The 14,350-nt window shown below is 44.2% G+C and overlaps 1 protein-coding gene and 1 non-coding gene across 8 annotated transcripts in view; one reads left to right on the top strand and one right to left on the bottom strand.

Annotated features, from left to right (window-relative positions):
• dnah9 (dynein, axonemal, heavy chain 9) overlaps positions 1-14,350 on the bottom strand; it is a 226,294-nt gene that overhangs the window by 42,440 nt on the left and 169,504 nt on the right. For 6 of the 7 annotated variants that reach the window (XM_061810317.1, XM_061810318.1, XM_061810319.1 and 3 more), the window contains 5 exons: positions 13,794-13,982; positions 12,085-12,320; positions 11,536-11,658; positions 8,357-8,561; positions 1,795-1,959 (listed from right to left, as the gene is read on the bottom strand). In XM_061810317.1, coding sequence (XP_061666301.1) covers positions 1,795-1,959; positions 8,357-8,561; positions 11,536-11,658; positions 12,085-12,320; positions 13,794-13,982 — 918 coding nt within the window. Of the gene's footprint in view, positions 1-1,794; positions 1,960-8,356; positions 8,562-11,535; positions 11,659-12,084; positions 12,321-13,793; positions 13,983-14,096; positions 14,182-14,350 lie in introns of those variants that run through there. The other variant, XM_061810323.1, reaches the window with a different exon arrangement.
• On the top strand, positions 2,551-2,623 carry trnat-ugu (transfer RNA threonine (anticodon UGU)). Its single transcript has one exon. It is a non-coding gene; the product is annotated as a tRNA-Thr (tRNA).

The raw sequence follows: 14,350 nt of genomic DNA on the forward strand, positions 1-14,350 counted from the left end.
GGCACGTAGAAGTGACTGGGTAGGGCATCTGTCTCACAGTTCTGATGACTGGGATTCAAATCCTTGCCCCGCCTGTGTGGTGTTTGCATGTTCTTCCTGTGCCTGTGTGGTTGTCTCCGGGCACTTCGGTTTCCTCCCACATCCCCCAAAACATGCAACATTAATTGGAAACTCTAAATTGCCCCGAGGTGTGACTGTGTGAATGCTTGTTTGTCTTGATGTGCCCAGCGATTGGCTGGCAACTAGTTCAGGGTGTACTCCGCCTCCTGCCCGACGTGAGCTGGGATTTGCTTCAGCGCTCCCGCGACTCTTCTGATGATAAACAGCTCAGATAATTGATGGATGGATCTTGCAAATGAATATTTTAACACCTGTGAAAATTCATCCATCCATCCATGTTAATATGTGGTACAGTAGCTTTTGATTGCAATTTCTGAGGTTAAACATTTACTGTTATTTTTTTACCAGATTTACACAGTGCAGCAGAGATTTTTGGCCCATTCCTCTATACAGATCTTCTCAAAATAAGACAGGTTTTCCCCGAGAAACATGGATTTTGAGCTTCCTTCAAAGATTTTCCAATGGGTTTAGGTCTGGAGACTGGGTAGACCACTCCAGAACCTTGATATGCTTCTTACAGAGCTACTCCTTGGTTATCTTGGTTGTGTGCTTTCGGTCATTGTCATGTTGGAAGACCCAGCCATGACCCATCTTCAATCTTCTAACTGAGGGAAAGTTGTTCCCCAAACACACACAATACACAGCCCGATCATCCTCTCCTTAATACAATGCAGTCGTCTGCACATGGGAAACTATGTTCAGAAAAACACCCAAAAGCATGATGGTTCCATTCCCATGCTTCACATAGGGTATGGTGTTCGCAGGATGGTATTCCTCATTCTTACTCCTCCAAACATGGTGAGTGGAATTAAGTGGTCAGATGAGACCAAAATAGAACTTTTTGGTCTCATCTGACCACATACGTTTCTCCCATGACTCTTTTGGATAATCCAAATGGTCAAGATGGACCTGTACGTGAACTGATTTAAGGAGGAGAATCTTTCCTGCCATGCATGTTTTTAAACCATGACATCTTAGTGTATTACCCACAGTAACCTTTCTTGATGTAATTGAACAGCTCCTCCTGTGTATTTCTGCGGTGATTTCTCACCTTTCTGAGGATCATTGATATGCCACAAGGTGGGATCTTGATTGGAGCCCCAGTCCAAGAGAGATTGACAGTCACGTTTAATTTCTTTCATTTTAAAATAATTGCTCCAACAGTGGATCTTTTTTCACTAAGTAGCTTGCCAGTTGCGCTGTAGCCCTTTCCAGTCTGTTGTTAGAATAATAAGTGGAATGCAGGTTGACTTTTTAGAGGTAGATTAACAGGTTATTGAGGACCAGAATTTTTGCTGATTGGCAGGTGGTCAAATACTTATTTGAAGCAGTAACATACAAGTAAAATATTCAAGAAAAAAAATCATACATTGTGATTTTCCATTTTTTTTTTAATATATAGATTATGTCCCTCACAGTGGACATGCATTTAGGATGAAAATTTCAGACCACCTCCATGATTTCGAAATGTGAGAAATTGCAAAATCGCAGGGTGCTGAAATACTAATTTTGCTCACTGTATATATATTTAGTTTTAACATTTTATTGTTATAGGAAAGCTTATTTACATCCATGACTTAATTCAAAAAGTTAAAGTTTAGAAGTTTATTGATTCAGAGCTCACAATTTGAACAATTTCAAGTAATAATTTGTTATTTTTCAAAAAGTAACTACTTTTTCCACAATGTCAGCAGCAGTCCATTTGGTTGTCTCCAGGTTTTCCACAAGCTCTGTGTCCCCCAGGAAGTTCCCTGAAGCTGATGACAGGCGAGAAAGCAGGTTATCCTCCAGGGTCTTCAGAGTGATCTTGAAACAATTTTGCCGTTTTGTCAGTTTGGACTAAAAGAAAGAGAAAAGCAAAATGCTTTTAATGGTCGTTGTCATTATTGTCTTCATATTGTCAGGCTCTTTTTATGTTCAATATGATCATATGTGGTTGTAGATGTTGAAGGTTCAAGTTAATATATGACATGAATACTGACAGGCATGTCAAAGGCAGAACTAATCAATATCCTATTCATTGCTTCCCAGATGAGAAGAGGGAATGGCTCTGGGCCAGATTAACCACCTTCCTTTTGGATGCGGATATCAAACATCTGCCAACCTCTGCAATCTAAACCTTCCAGCGAGAGTTAGTAAGAAGCTTATCTTATGAACCAAACACACATATGCTTCCTGTAAATTAGCCACAGAGAGACATTACTATAATTATTTAATATGCATGTAGAAGCACATGGCTTGGTCAGATTTCGTTTTACCATTCACATTAACTTTACAGCTCTGTCCAAATGTTTTTTTTTTTTGTTCTGTATTTCTTAATGTAAAAACAATTTTAAGTGAGAAAAACTTCAACTTTTCCAAGTTAGGTGGTTTGTGTCAAAAGAGAAGGGTAACTTTCTTTATTGCTATATCCTTCTTTACCCTACGAGAGGCCCCGTAGCTCAGTGGTTAGAGCACTGGTTTTGTAAACCAGGGGTGGTGGGTTCGTATCCCACTGGGGCCTCCACTCCCTGAGAAGGGTTGCGTCAGGAAGGGCATCCAGCGTAAAAATTGTGCCAAACATATATATGCGTTCATCTGAGATGATATGCTGTGGTGACCCTGAAAGAGACACACACTTCTTTGCCCTTCATCATTGTCAGTTGCATCTTATGCTCTTCTGGACTCTGAGTTTTCAGACTATGAGGAGGACCTTGATTTGTATGACCGGCTGCCTGAGTACAACTCAGATTATTTCGATTACGAATCTCTTCGCCCGATCTTCAATCCCGGCCAGTTTGTTTCACCTCCCCGCGTTTCCAGCCCCCGAGCGTCTTCGCCTGGTAGGTCCGAGTCCACCAACCCGTTTGTGGGAACCCCCTTGGCCATCTACCTGGGACCTCCGCGTGGCGGCCAGAGGAGACGCCCCGGCCGGGCGCTCCCTTGTGCCTCCCGCTGCGCAGCAACTAAGACCCCGTCTTCCCACTCCTCGCCAACAACGGTGAAACTGGCAGACCCGCAGCTGGTGGCAAAGCTTCCAGCCCAGAGGGAGGAGGAGCCGCCATATCACGAGGTGTTCTGTCGCGAAATGCGGGCGGAGATAGAGCGGCAGAGCGCCGAATTGGCGGCTCTCACGGACCAGGTTCAGCAAGGATTGAAGAACCAGCCGAGCTATGCTGACGTCGCGACTACAACTGACTCGCTGCTGACGCAGATTCACGCTGCGGTGGGAACGGATTCGCCACTTCGCCAAGCGCACGTTGCAGTTTCGACAGACTCGTTACTGACTTTTGCTCACACGGCAGTGGCAACTGATCCACTACCAAAGCAAGCGCATGCTGCAGTGGAAACTGATCCGCCACCACGACACTCACACGTTGCGGTTTCAACGGACTCGTTTCTGACTCATGCTCACGCGGCAGTTGGAACTGACCCGCTCCCGAGACACACCCATGTGTCAGTTTCGACTGACTCTCTGCCTACTCTCGTTCACGTCGCCATGGAAACGGACCCACCACTGCGCCATGCCCACGTTGCTGCATCAACTAATGCACTGCAGCGCCTCCTCGCCATTCCCACGTAGCTGTGGGAAGGGATCCGCCTCCTCGCCATTCCCACATCAAAGTTTTGGCTGTTCCGAGCAGAGCTCAAGTGGCAGTGGAGACCGATCTGCCGCCTCATGTGGCTGTCCGGGAGGTGGCGACGTCTCTGCAGCCGCTTCTCGTCTGTGCCCAGGAGTAGTGGTGGCGACCGGCCCGCGGTCGCTCCACGCTCCTGCTCCGTCGACGACCGGTCCACGGTCGCATCCCGTTCCTCCCATACGTTCCCGTCCAGCAGGTGGCGATGGCGCCGCCGCCTTCTCATGTTGCTGTCCAGGAGTTGGTGACGATGGTGGTGCTGCCGCTGCCTTCACACTTTGCTATCCAGGAGGAGGTGGTGATGCCACTGCCGCCGCCTTCTCACGTTGTCGTCCAGGAGGAGGTGGCGATGGTTGCGCTGGCGCCGTTTCTCACGTTCCCATCCAAGAGGAGGTGGCGATGGCGATGCCGCCGCCTTCTCACGTTCCTGTCCAGGAGGACCGGCGGCGACCGGTTTGCGGCCGCCTTCTCACGTCCCTGTCTCAACGGCGACAGGAGGTGGGGAGTTCTGTTGAACCACCCCGGAGCTGGAGAGACTTCGGGATGGCTGTGATGGTGATGGTGGCGGTCTTGGCTCTGATCCTTCTCTCCATCATCCTCTTCGCTCCTGATGGCTCCCAGCCGCTTCATGACCTGGCCTCGTTGGTGACCAATCCACGGCTGCCTCCTGACCAAGCCTCGGTGGCGACCAATCCCTGGTCGTCTCGCAACCACGGCGTGGGAGGTTCTCGTCCGGAGCAGTTGCCTGCCTCGGTCTGGTTCCTGCTTCGCCGTTTGGTTCCTCACCGAGGTCATCCACCCAAATCGCCCCGTGGGGATCCTGGTGATTGGCGTCCGGGTCGTCCTCCTGACCTGTCCACCCGGACGCCTCGCGTTTGGTGGCCTGGATGGCCACCAGACTGGGGTTAATGTAATCCAAAAGAAGGATGTTTTTCACACATTAAACATTACAACAACATAATAATAATGACAATAATAATGACTTATAATAATATGATAATGACAGTCACATATTAAAAAAACATAAAACAGCAGCACAAACTGGCCATTTTTTTCAGATTTTTCACTGTTGTGTTAAAAAGCATTGTAAAACAATTACATTTTTTTCCCCTTTAATTCATGTCTTGATTGTTTTTCTGCACTAATGGAAACAAAAAGAAGTTACTTCAGTCATGTATATTTTCACTTCATTGTGCAACTATTCGGTTACCGTAATTTTATTCTGCCAAAAATCAGAATCGGCATCAGTCTCAAAAAATCCATTTCCGTCAGGCCATATTAATAATCAAGGCAGTTATTACCCATCTTAAATGGCAGCAGGTTATCTACGAGTTTTTCAGATCATGCTGCTTAATTGTTGTCTTTATGACATCATTTCCTACTGTGGTGACTAAAGCAATTTTGTTAAAACTAATTTCGCTTCTGCCTTGTAACAGCATCTGAATTTGTTATTACTCACTGCAGGCAAAAAGTTAGCCTGCTAAAGAACGGCATGTGAAATGTGGCCTTTTAGCAATGAACATGAATATCCTGGACAAAATCAGTTTGAATTGAGGCCATTTAACAAGATGATATTGGCCTGTGTGAGTCAACAGTGACCTTCTACTTGCCCACACTCATGACTCCTTGAGGGAAAATGCAACCCACTCCCAAAATATGCCCAAAAAGATCCAATTACAAGACTGCATTTAGCGATTAGCTTTCCTCTGGCACTTGTAATTACCCCCTGCTAGGCAAAAAATAAACAATTAACCAGTCAGCAGAACACCCTAATTAGGATTTAAATATTTTGTAGGCAATCTATCATCTTTTAGGCAAATGACTGCCACAGAACAACCCTGTTAAGGTAATTTGGGAAGTGGAGCATTTTAACGCTCATTAAAGAATATGGTCTTGGGTAAGAACAACACATCGGCACACTGATATGCGCAGAAGGGAAGAGCAGAGGAAGTAGTAATTGTAGCAAAAGGTTGTGGACTGATCCCCCTGAGTACCCTCCAAAAAGCCAACTTGACATTTTAAGCTCCTTAGCCCATCTTTGGTGGGGTTAAATGAGAGCTCTTATGGCTCAGTAGCAACACAAACCTCATTAAAGGTATCATGGTTTTAAGTCATTCAAATGGATACAAATAGGTACAGCCAATTTGTACTTGACTATCAGATGATTTTTATCATTCCACATTCTGTACACACAATGGCATTTCATTCTGCAGGCTGTGTTTACATAAAGGTTACCCCCCATTGCCACCCTTCTCAACTTTCAGTGTTAATTAAAATGATGAGTGAGTTCTTGATCTTGTTTTTTTTTCCCTTTACCCTTCCCTTCCTAGTTATATGCTAATTAAACAAACTTCATTAAATAGCATCTCACTTCTGCACTTCATTTTTGCTTAGGCTATACAGAGACTTGTCCAACACGTACACACACAGTGTATGCTTCAATTTATTAAAAATTCAGATTTATCCATGAATGGAAGCTTTGGGGTAAAAAAATTGTAAAACATACGGAGGCTCAACGCAAATAGAGTATGCATGCCTCCAAAAAATGGAATGACAAGATTGCGATGTTTGCAAGAAGGGATATTTACATACACCAGGAAAAGTTTTCCTTTGTGTGAATCCCCATTTGTATATTGTGCATAAAAAATACCGTAATGTGCATGTCACATCAGTAGTTGGGTATCAATCATTAGTCAATAAGAAAAGAAAACACACACACACGCACGCCGTTCAAACCACTACTCAAGTTCCCCATTAACTTATGATCCCTCCAACATTTTCGCCACAAATGTTCTAAGGGAAGACAAGAGTTGTCACACTTGTCTCTGGAAGCGTGGAAGTGTTTCAGCGATTTGTCTAATTGCCATGGTACTGTAACCCCACCAGCCAATCCCTTTCAAACACACTGACATGAATAGAGCAGATTTGTTGATGAGACAGGCGTGAGGCATCATTAGGTGCTGCAACTTTGATCAAGTGGATTCTCACTTAATCACTTGCATTTACATTCAATCCATGGACTACGCTGCAGCCATCGTGACTATGTGCTTCTCATTAATCCTCAAAAGTACACCAGCAGTGACAGCTTAAAGGGACAGCTGGTTATCAACTGAGTGAAACTACAGAGATACGGTATCCCTCTCTTGTTAAAAGGGTGCATCACAAGAACAGTCCCTTACATCCTCAGGAACATACACCTTCAATTATCTGAATTTATTTTGAATAAGTATACTGTCATGGTCCTGCTGGTCCAGGCCTGGCTGTGCGGGTGCCCTCATGCTGGCTGATTGGCCCCGGTGTATATAGGACCATGGGGACGACTGGTCCGGCGCCAGATCGTTGCAACTCATGCCCCGTTAAGCCTGCCATCACTATTAGCTCTGCATGTTTGGCCATACGGCCATACTACCCTGAGAACGCCCGATCTCTTCCGATCTCGGAAGATAAGCAGGGGCCAGATCGTTCTGTCACGAACGGGGTTCGAGGGTGGACCCAAATGCACGACTCCAGAGACAAGCAGGCAGTACAGAGGAAACCTTTATTCGGTCCAAGGTCAGGGATCAGGCAGGCAGTCCAAGCAGAGGTAATAGTAACGGCAGGTTTAACAGGGCATGAGTTGCAACTATCTGGCGCTGGACCAGTCGTCCCCATGGTCCCATGTACACCGGGGCCAATCAGCAAGCATGAGGCGCAGGTGTGCGCCTCCCAATCAGCGCCAATGCACGGGCACCCGCACAGCCAGGGCTGGACCGGCAGGACCATGACATATACGGCACATACATGACTAAAAAAAACATCTCATGTCCAAAATGTGACTTAAGTCTTGTGCACTGTGTTGTGTTTTGTATACTAGGAGTGGGGCAAAATATCAAAATCATACTAGGATATGAATTGAACTTTAATATTATTCCAATTGCTGTAAACCCAAGTGATCTTGCTATGTGAATAACTTTATTCCCATTTCCGCATTTTCAACCAAATATAGGATTGTGTCAGAGAATTACTGAAAATTTTGGGGATATATTCCTTTACTCCTACCAAACTAAAACTTAGTTTTAAAAGTCATGCAGCACTAAATCAATAAGCTGAGCTCACATTCAATCCATCATATAAAAGCAGCACAATCGACGAGCATCGAGCAAAACAGCAGCAATCTACCTCACCCAGAGACTCACGTCCCAATAATTATCAGACAGCTACTTTGAGAGCCATTAATCAAAGGGACCATCTGAAAGTTGAACATTCAAAGAGATAGAACCTTTACCCTCTTCTGATGCTTTATATACTGTTTCTTTGTTGATGAATTCATTTTAAGATGGGTAATGAGATGAGTATGAGCACTTCGTCTGGTTTCAGAGGACCTTGGAGCCCCTTACCAAATGCCTCTTTTCATCTCCGCATAGCAGACAGTATTATGGGAGAGGAGCTAAAGGATCCCACTGTTGAATGTTTTTAGTTCTGTGATAGCTCCTTGTGAGTGTGACAGGTACAACTTTCATGTCTGAAGACTCTCATGTGGCTGTGACATTTCACATATTCGTGCTCTGCCATGAACTCCAATTTGCAGCTAGATGGTTTGAAATGACAGTGTTTTATTGTGGCCTCACTGGCATCCTTACCTTGAGCTCCTCCAGGTCAGGTCTCTCCATGCTAACCACAGCTGCCAGCAGCTGGTCCTCCAACCCATCTCTTGTCACTGTGAAATTGATCAAAGTGCATTGGGCCTGCAGCTCTGGCTGGTAATGAGGACTGGCTAGTTTGGTGTGCAAAATGAGGCGGAATCCTGGGTTGTACTCGCACTCCTTCTCCCCAATTTTTATATACCTGTTTAAAAAAGGAAGGTTTGTTAAATGGAAGTTTCCGAAAGGCTGATATGAATGTCTCATGTCAACTGCGTTTAAGCTCGCCATGCCTTTGAAATTTAAATAACAGGGCAAGCAACATTCTTTTTTATGGACCAGCAGATGGAAAATAATAATAATTAAAAAAAATCCTTAGTCTGGCAGTAACACAAAAATACATGCACTTTCTCTTTAAAAACAACTATCCCCTTTTTCACTTTAACTGCTGCAACTCATCGACTCAATATGTTCACTGTCAAAACAATAAAGGTGTAGGTGGATAGGCAATCGGCAAAAATCACAATTTATGATTCACAACTGGGTACTCTTCAGTATAATGCAGTTTACACCTAGACTTCTAAAAAGTTAAAGGCCACTGTCATGAAATGCATGATTTTTAGTAAGTTATTAATGAAAAAACGGAAGCTGACATGGACCCATGCGTTTTTCACCACAAAACATGATTTTGACGTATACAGCTTTTTGGAACTCCCGCCATGAAAATCCTCTTGAGGGATTTATTTTCGGGAAGAAGCAGGAAGTGACGTACTTGGCAGTACCTCCCTAAAGTGGACTCGTTTGTTTCTATTAGTTTTACCTCCGGAAAGGTAGCTCACTGTTCCTTCGTGTTAGCCAAAATGCCGGCTCGTTGCATTGCTGGACATTGCTTGAACACTTGGGAGGATGGATTTACCCTTCATAAATTTGCAAGAGACACGGTTCGTCGTGAAACATGGATTGCACGGGTGCGGTGGATGAGAGCTTCGTGGGTTCCAAATGACAGGTAGGTGTGTATACAGCTACTAAAAAAAATAATAGTTTGGGGCGGACCACGTAATCGGTCTCTCATAACGTAACAAAAGATACGCGTACATATGACAGGCGTGCTAAATGTGTCGATGTGCGAGTTAGACGGTGTCGGACAATGCCGCACTCAACCACATGGGACTACAATGCTGTAAGGCCCCCCGGCTTGATGGTGTTGTTCATCGCGGACGGCGGCTATGAACAACTCCCTAAAGTAGCCCAGCTCGGCCGAAAATGAGCCACACCGGCTGAGGCGCCGCGTCTGCCTGTCACGGCTTCGGCGAAGGTTGTACGTCGGGCTTGTGGATGTTGGCGGCTCTGAAGAACGCTGTGGACAATGCCGCACTGAGCCGTGTGCGAGGACAATGCTGTAAAGCGCCCCGGTTCGACGGTGTTGTTCATCGCGTACTCTGGCGGCTATGGACAACGCCCTAAGGCAGCCCAGCTCGGCTCCGTGATAAGCCACCTCGGCGCCGAAAATGAGCCACACCGGATGGCTGCGATGAGCCGCGATGGCTCATCTCTGCTGCGATGGCTCGAAACAATAGGGTAATATTGCTCCGGTAACTTCACTCGGTTGTGTGATGTTCTCTTCTTCGAAAAGACCTTCCGTGTCCGAAGGGGTGTGTTTGTCTCCCATAGTAAAGTCCAACCGCGTGTTTTTATCGAGGGGCGTGTTTGTCTCCCATATTAAGGTCCATCGGGTGTTTTCATTGCCGAATGTCCGGAGTGACGTTACGGACAGGGGATGCAGCCAATATGGAGACCACTTGGATGTCGTAGAATGACACTTCTGCAACTTTGTGCATGGATGACGTGGTCTCCGCTCATATTTATTTTTTCGTATAGACATTGAAGTGAATAATGTTATATGTATTTTTCATTACAATATTTATTTTAGAATCTTTATAGTGATGACGCTTAACCTTTAAAGTGTCATTGATGCTTTCATTTACTTTTGATTTGGTTTGTTAGTAGGGCTTCTTTGTTCTCGCCGTCTCAGTGTTGGCCACCTTTAGTTACTCCCAAACGTCCTTTTTGCGCTATCAATAATTTTAATAACAGTGATTTATTTGCCATTTTGGAGTCAAGTATTAGTAACTCTTAGATTTTGGCTTGGAATCACAGAAGGTATATAAATTTTTTTCAGCATTGTAACTGGACAGCTGCCTGTCCCCAGTGAAGAGCCAGTTATCTTAGAACTTATTTTTCCTCGGTGAATCCCAATCATCCATGGGAGGGTAGCTGGGGGCTGCACCACAATTATTAAGGTATGAAAAAAAAATAACAATGGTGAAAGGCTGTTTAAATGCCACTGGCAGTTGTTTTCACCATGCTACTTTACGCTCAATGAGAGAGTGAGTCATTTAGTATAAAGACTAGCATATAGCTGGAGCGTGAGGCGGCTACTCTTCGTGTTGCTTATCTAACATATTCGGGGTGTGCCTCTGCACCGAGCTAAATGCTCTTTGCTCGCATATTAGAATATGAATGTATTTATGATTACAGCTTGATTACCAGGCACTATTTCCTGCATGCACCGCTGATATGGTATGGGTAATAAACCACGTATGTTGCGCATTGGTTATTCATTTCGTCTGTATTTATCAATGCCAAAAAAAAAAAAAAAAGATATACACACACACTCATGTTAGCTTACTCTGTTTCTGTGTCTTTGTACTGGCCAATGCAATCTTATAATCCACAGTCTCGACTTTGCTGCAGCAGTTCAATTTCCTGCTGCCCTTAGGCTCCTCTGTAATATAATTGGTCTCCAACAGCCACATGTCAAGAAGTAAATAAAGTTGACCCTTACTTCCCTTCTTTGTTGTTGTTTTTAGTGATTTTAATTTCGACTGATGCATCGCATGAGGCATCCTTTTATATTTTTTTTGCTGTTTCCTGATGCAATACTGTTTATGAAGTGGGAAAACCCAGTGCTTTAAACGTAGGCATACAGAAACAAGTACAGATGTTTCAAGCTATGTAATAACCGTGTAGTTGAAAGTGGAAATGGCAATTAATTTCCAAGTTATGGTTTGATGGAAAATGTAATAATACAAAAGGTGTTATTATGTAAAAGGGTGAATTGGACATTTACAGTATACATTAATTTATCTTTCTTTCAGAATATGCATTTTTACCCTTACCTGCCCTTTTTAATAGTTTCTCTACTCAGTAGTGGTCCAAGAACAGGATCCAAGTTTTCTTCCAAGTTTTCTACCAGAACGACATCGCCCTGTGCCAGTGCTCTCTCTATAGCATCCAGGTACCTTACAAGATAAATAAATAGCAAGATAAAACAACCTATAAAGAAATTAACACATTTATCAGGAAGCATGGTGGAGTGACTGGTTAGAGCGTTAGCCTCCCAGTTTTGAGGACCGGGATTCAAATCCTGGCTCCTCTTGTGTGGAATTTGCATGTTCGCCCCCTTACCTGCATGGCTATTCTCCAGGCCCTCCAATTTCCTCCCATATCCCCAAAACATGCATTAATTGGACACTCTAAAATGGCCTTAGCTGTGACTGTGACTGTATGTCTTCATGTGCTCTGCGATTGGCTGACAACCAGTTCAGGGTGTACTCCACCTCTTGCCTGAAGATTGCTGGGATAGGTCCCAGGGTTCGTCCAACCCTTGTGAGGATAAGCAGCTTGGAAAATGAATGCATGGATACTCTCAGCAGAGAGCGACTCACCCTCTCTGTCCAATGCGGATGACATGCAGATGGTCACCGTATTTGTTCTTGATCCACTTGATGCCCTGCAGCTGAGGGTCCACCATTAGGGGCCAGCGGTGACAGGAAGTTAGAATGGTGGCATTCTCAATGGACATCCTATCTGCAGGTAGTCCCTCATTCTGCCATGTGGCAATGTCAGCATCGTCAGTGAGCATTGTCAGAGGATCCAAGCCAGGTGTTGCTGGTATAGGAACCTTTGAGAAAATATTATGTACTTGTTTATTTAATACTGTAAAACAAGGGAAAAAAAATATGAAACTTATGCTGTCTGGAAAAAAAAACACTGCTCCATGTTTGAAGTTTGTTAAAGACCACTTTGATATTCTACAGCACTCGTGGCAAAATATATTATGACGCGGTGGGGAAACTGGTTTGAGCGTTGGCATCATCGTTCTGAGGAGCAGGGTTCAAATGCCGCCCCCCCCTCTGTGGAGTTTGCACCCATGTCTGCGGTTTCCTCCACACTCTAAAATGCCTTAGGTGTGATTATGAGTGTGTAAATTAGTTGTCTCTATATGCCCTCCGATTGGCTGGCAACCACTTCAGGGAGTACCCTGCCTCCTGGCCGATGATGGCTAGGATAGGTTCGGGCACTACCGTGACCCTTGTGAGGATAAGCGGTTCAGAAAACGGATGGATCAAATCATCCAAAATCCTGATTAATGCGCAAATATAATCTTCAACTACAGGAAAAATTAGGTTATGGTTATTGCTACCAAAGGAGGGTCAACCATTTATGAAATCCAAGAGTTTGTGTACTTTTTCTTCAATCTGTATCTAAAGTACTGAATTAAACCAAAGTTAAACAAAACAAAAGCTTCACCGTGTTTAAGTATTTGAGAGTTATCTACAAGCTCATTTAGATTTTGCATTGTTTGAGTGTCGTTGTGTATGTCTAATAGTATCAGATGTTGGATGGATAGTGGTGAGGCTATTCATGGTTTGGCTCTTTGGAGACGTGACCCCCTGTGCAATAGACCGAGAGGTGGTTGGGACACAAGGAAGATTGACATTGTGCATTTGAGTGGGAGAAGGCCAATTTCTAAAAGTGGACGGTAGTATTATGATTGCCATCACTTGTTTACACAATCTCAGGCTATCATGTCAATGAGCCTGGTTAGTATTGTGCAATGATAGGAGAACACATTTTTAAAACAAAGCAGGAATTCAAATCCAGGTTAAGATCATCAACCTTCAGAGTTATGTGCCAGACGGTGTTACAAATACAACCATATGCAGTGCAACCATTTAATGTACACGAATCGGAATGACTCTGAGGACAAGGGATATGTCTTCTTTTCCTTTCGGCTTGTTCCGTTAGGGGTCGCCATAGCGTGTCATCCTAAATGAACACATATTTGTTTGGCACAGTTTTTATGCCGAATGCCTTTCCTGACACAACCCCTCTGCATTTAGCCGGTGAGAGAAGCTTACAGCACTTGGTATTCCCAGGCGGTCTCCCATTCCAAGTACTAACAGTACTAAGTACAAACCCGTTTAGCCTCCGAGATCTGACGAGACTGGGCGTTCTCAGGGTAGTAGTAGAAGTGATACATAATGTGATTTGTGATCAAATGTATGATTATATGATCAAAATTATTTTTTAAAGGAAACTGCATGATTTTTGACAGTAAGCAATCAGACAGGTAAAAAAAAAAGTTACTCACTGTCAGCTGACTAAGATAAGGCCTCCAGGTTTCCGCCATTAGCTGTAACCTGAAGCGTTTGGTGAAGTACCCCAGGTAAGAGATGAAGGCAGTGATAAGGAGGACATCTCCACACAGAGTCCTTTCCTGTTTTCTGAAACTCTCAATAGCGTCACCCCAACGTACGTTCTCCGATGCTAGACCTCCCACCTGTAATACCAGAAAAATTGTGACAATATTTCCAAAGGGTTTCCAGTAATTTTATTCCATAAATTAATTTGTGGGACTTGTCACGTAAGAAAGAGCAAAGAAAAATATCCTCACAAACAAGTTTGCCACCTTTAGGTCCACTTTTAATAGGCTGTTCCATCCTTTACTGCCTCTCTGCTCATGTAACAACACCTTGACTCTTTACTGCACCAGAGATGCCATTCTCCTCCAGGGATCAACAATATTCAACTTAATATCCTAGCTTTTCCAAACTTAAGTGATGCTGCCCTTGGGCATCAACTGTAACTTCTCAACAATACATCACAGAAACACTGCACACTTCAGCATGTTTGCATTGATATTTGCGA

This window comes from Syngnathoides biaculeatus, chromosome 22, assembly GCF_019802595.1.
Source record: "Syngnathoides biaculeatus isolate LvHL_M chromosome 22, ASM1980259v1, whole genome shotgun sequence".
Taxonomy (NCBI): Eukaryota; Metazoa; Chordata; class Actinopteri; order Syngnathiformes; family Syngnathidae; genus Syngnathoides; species Syngnathoides biaculeatus.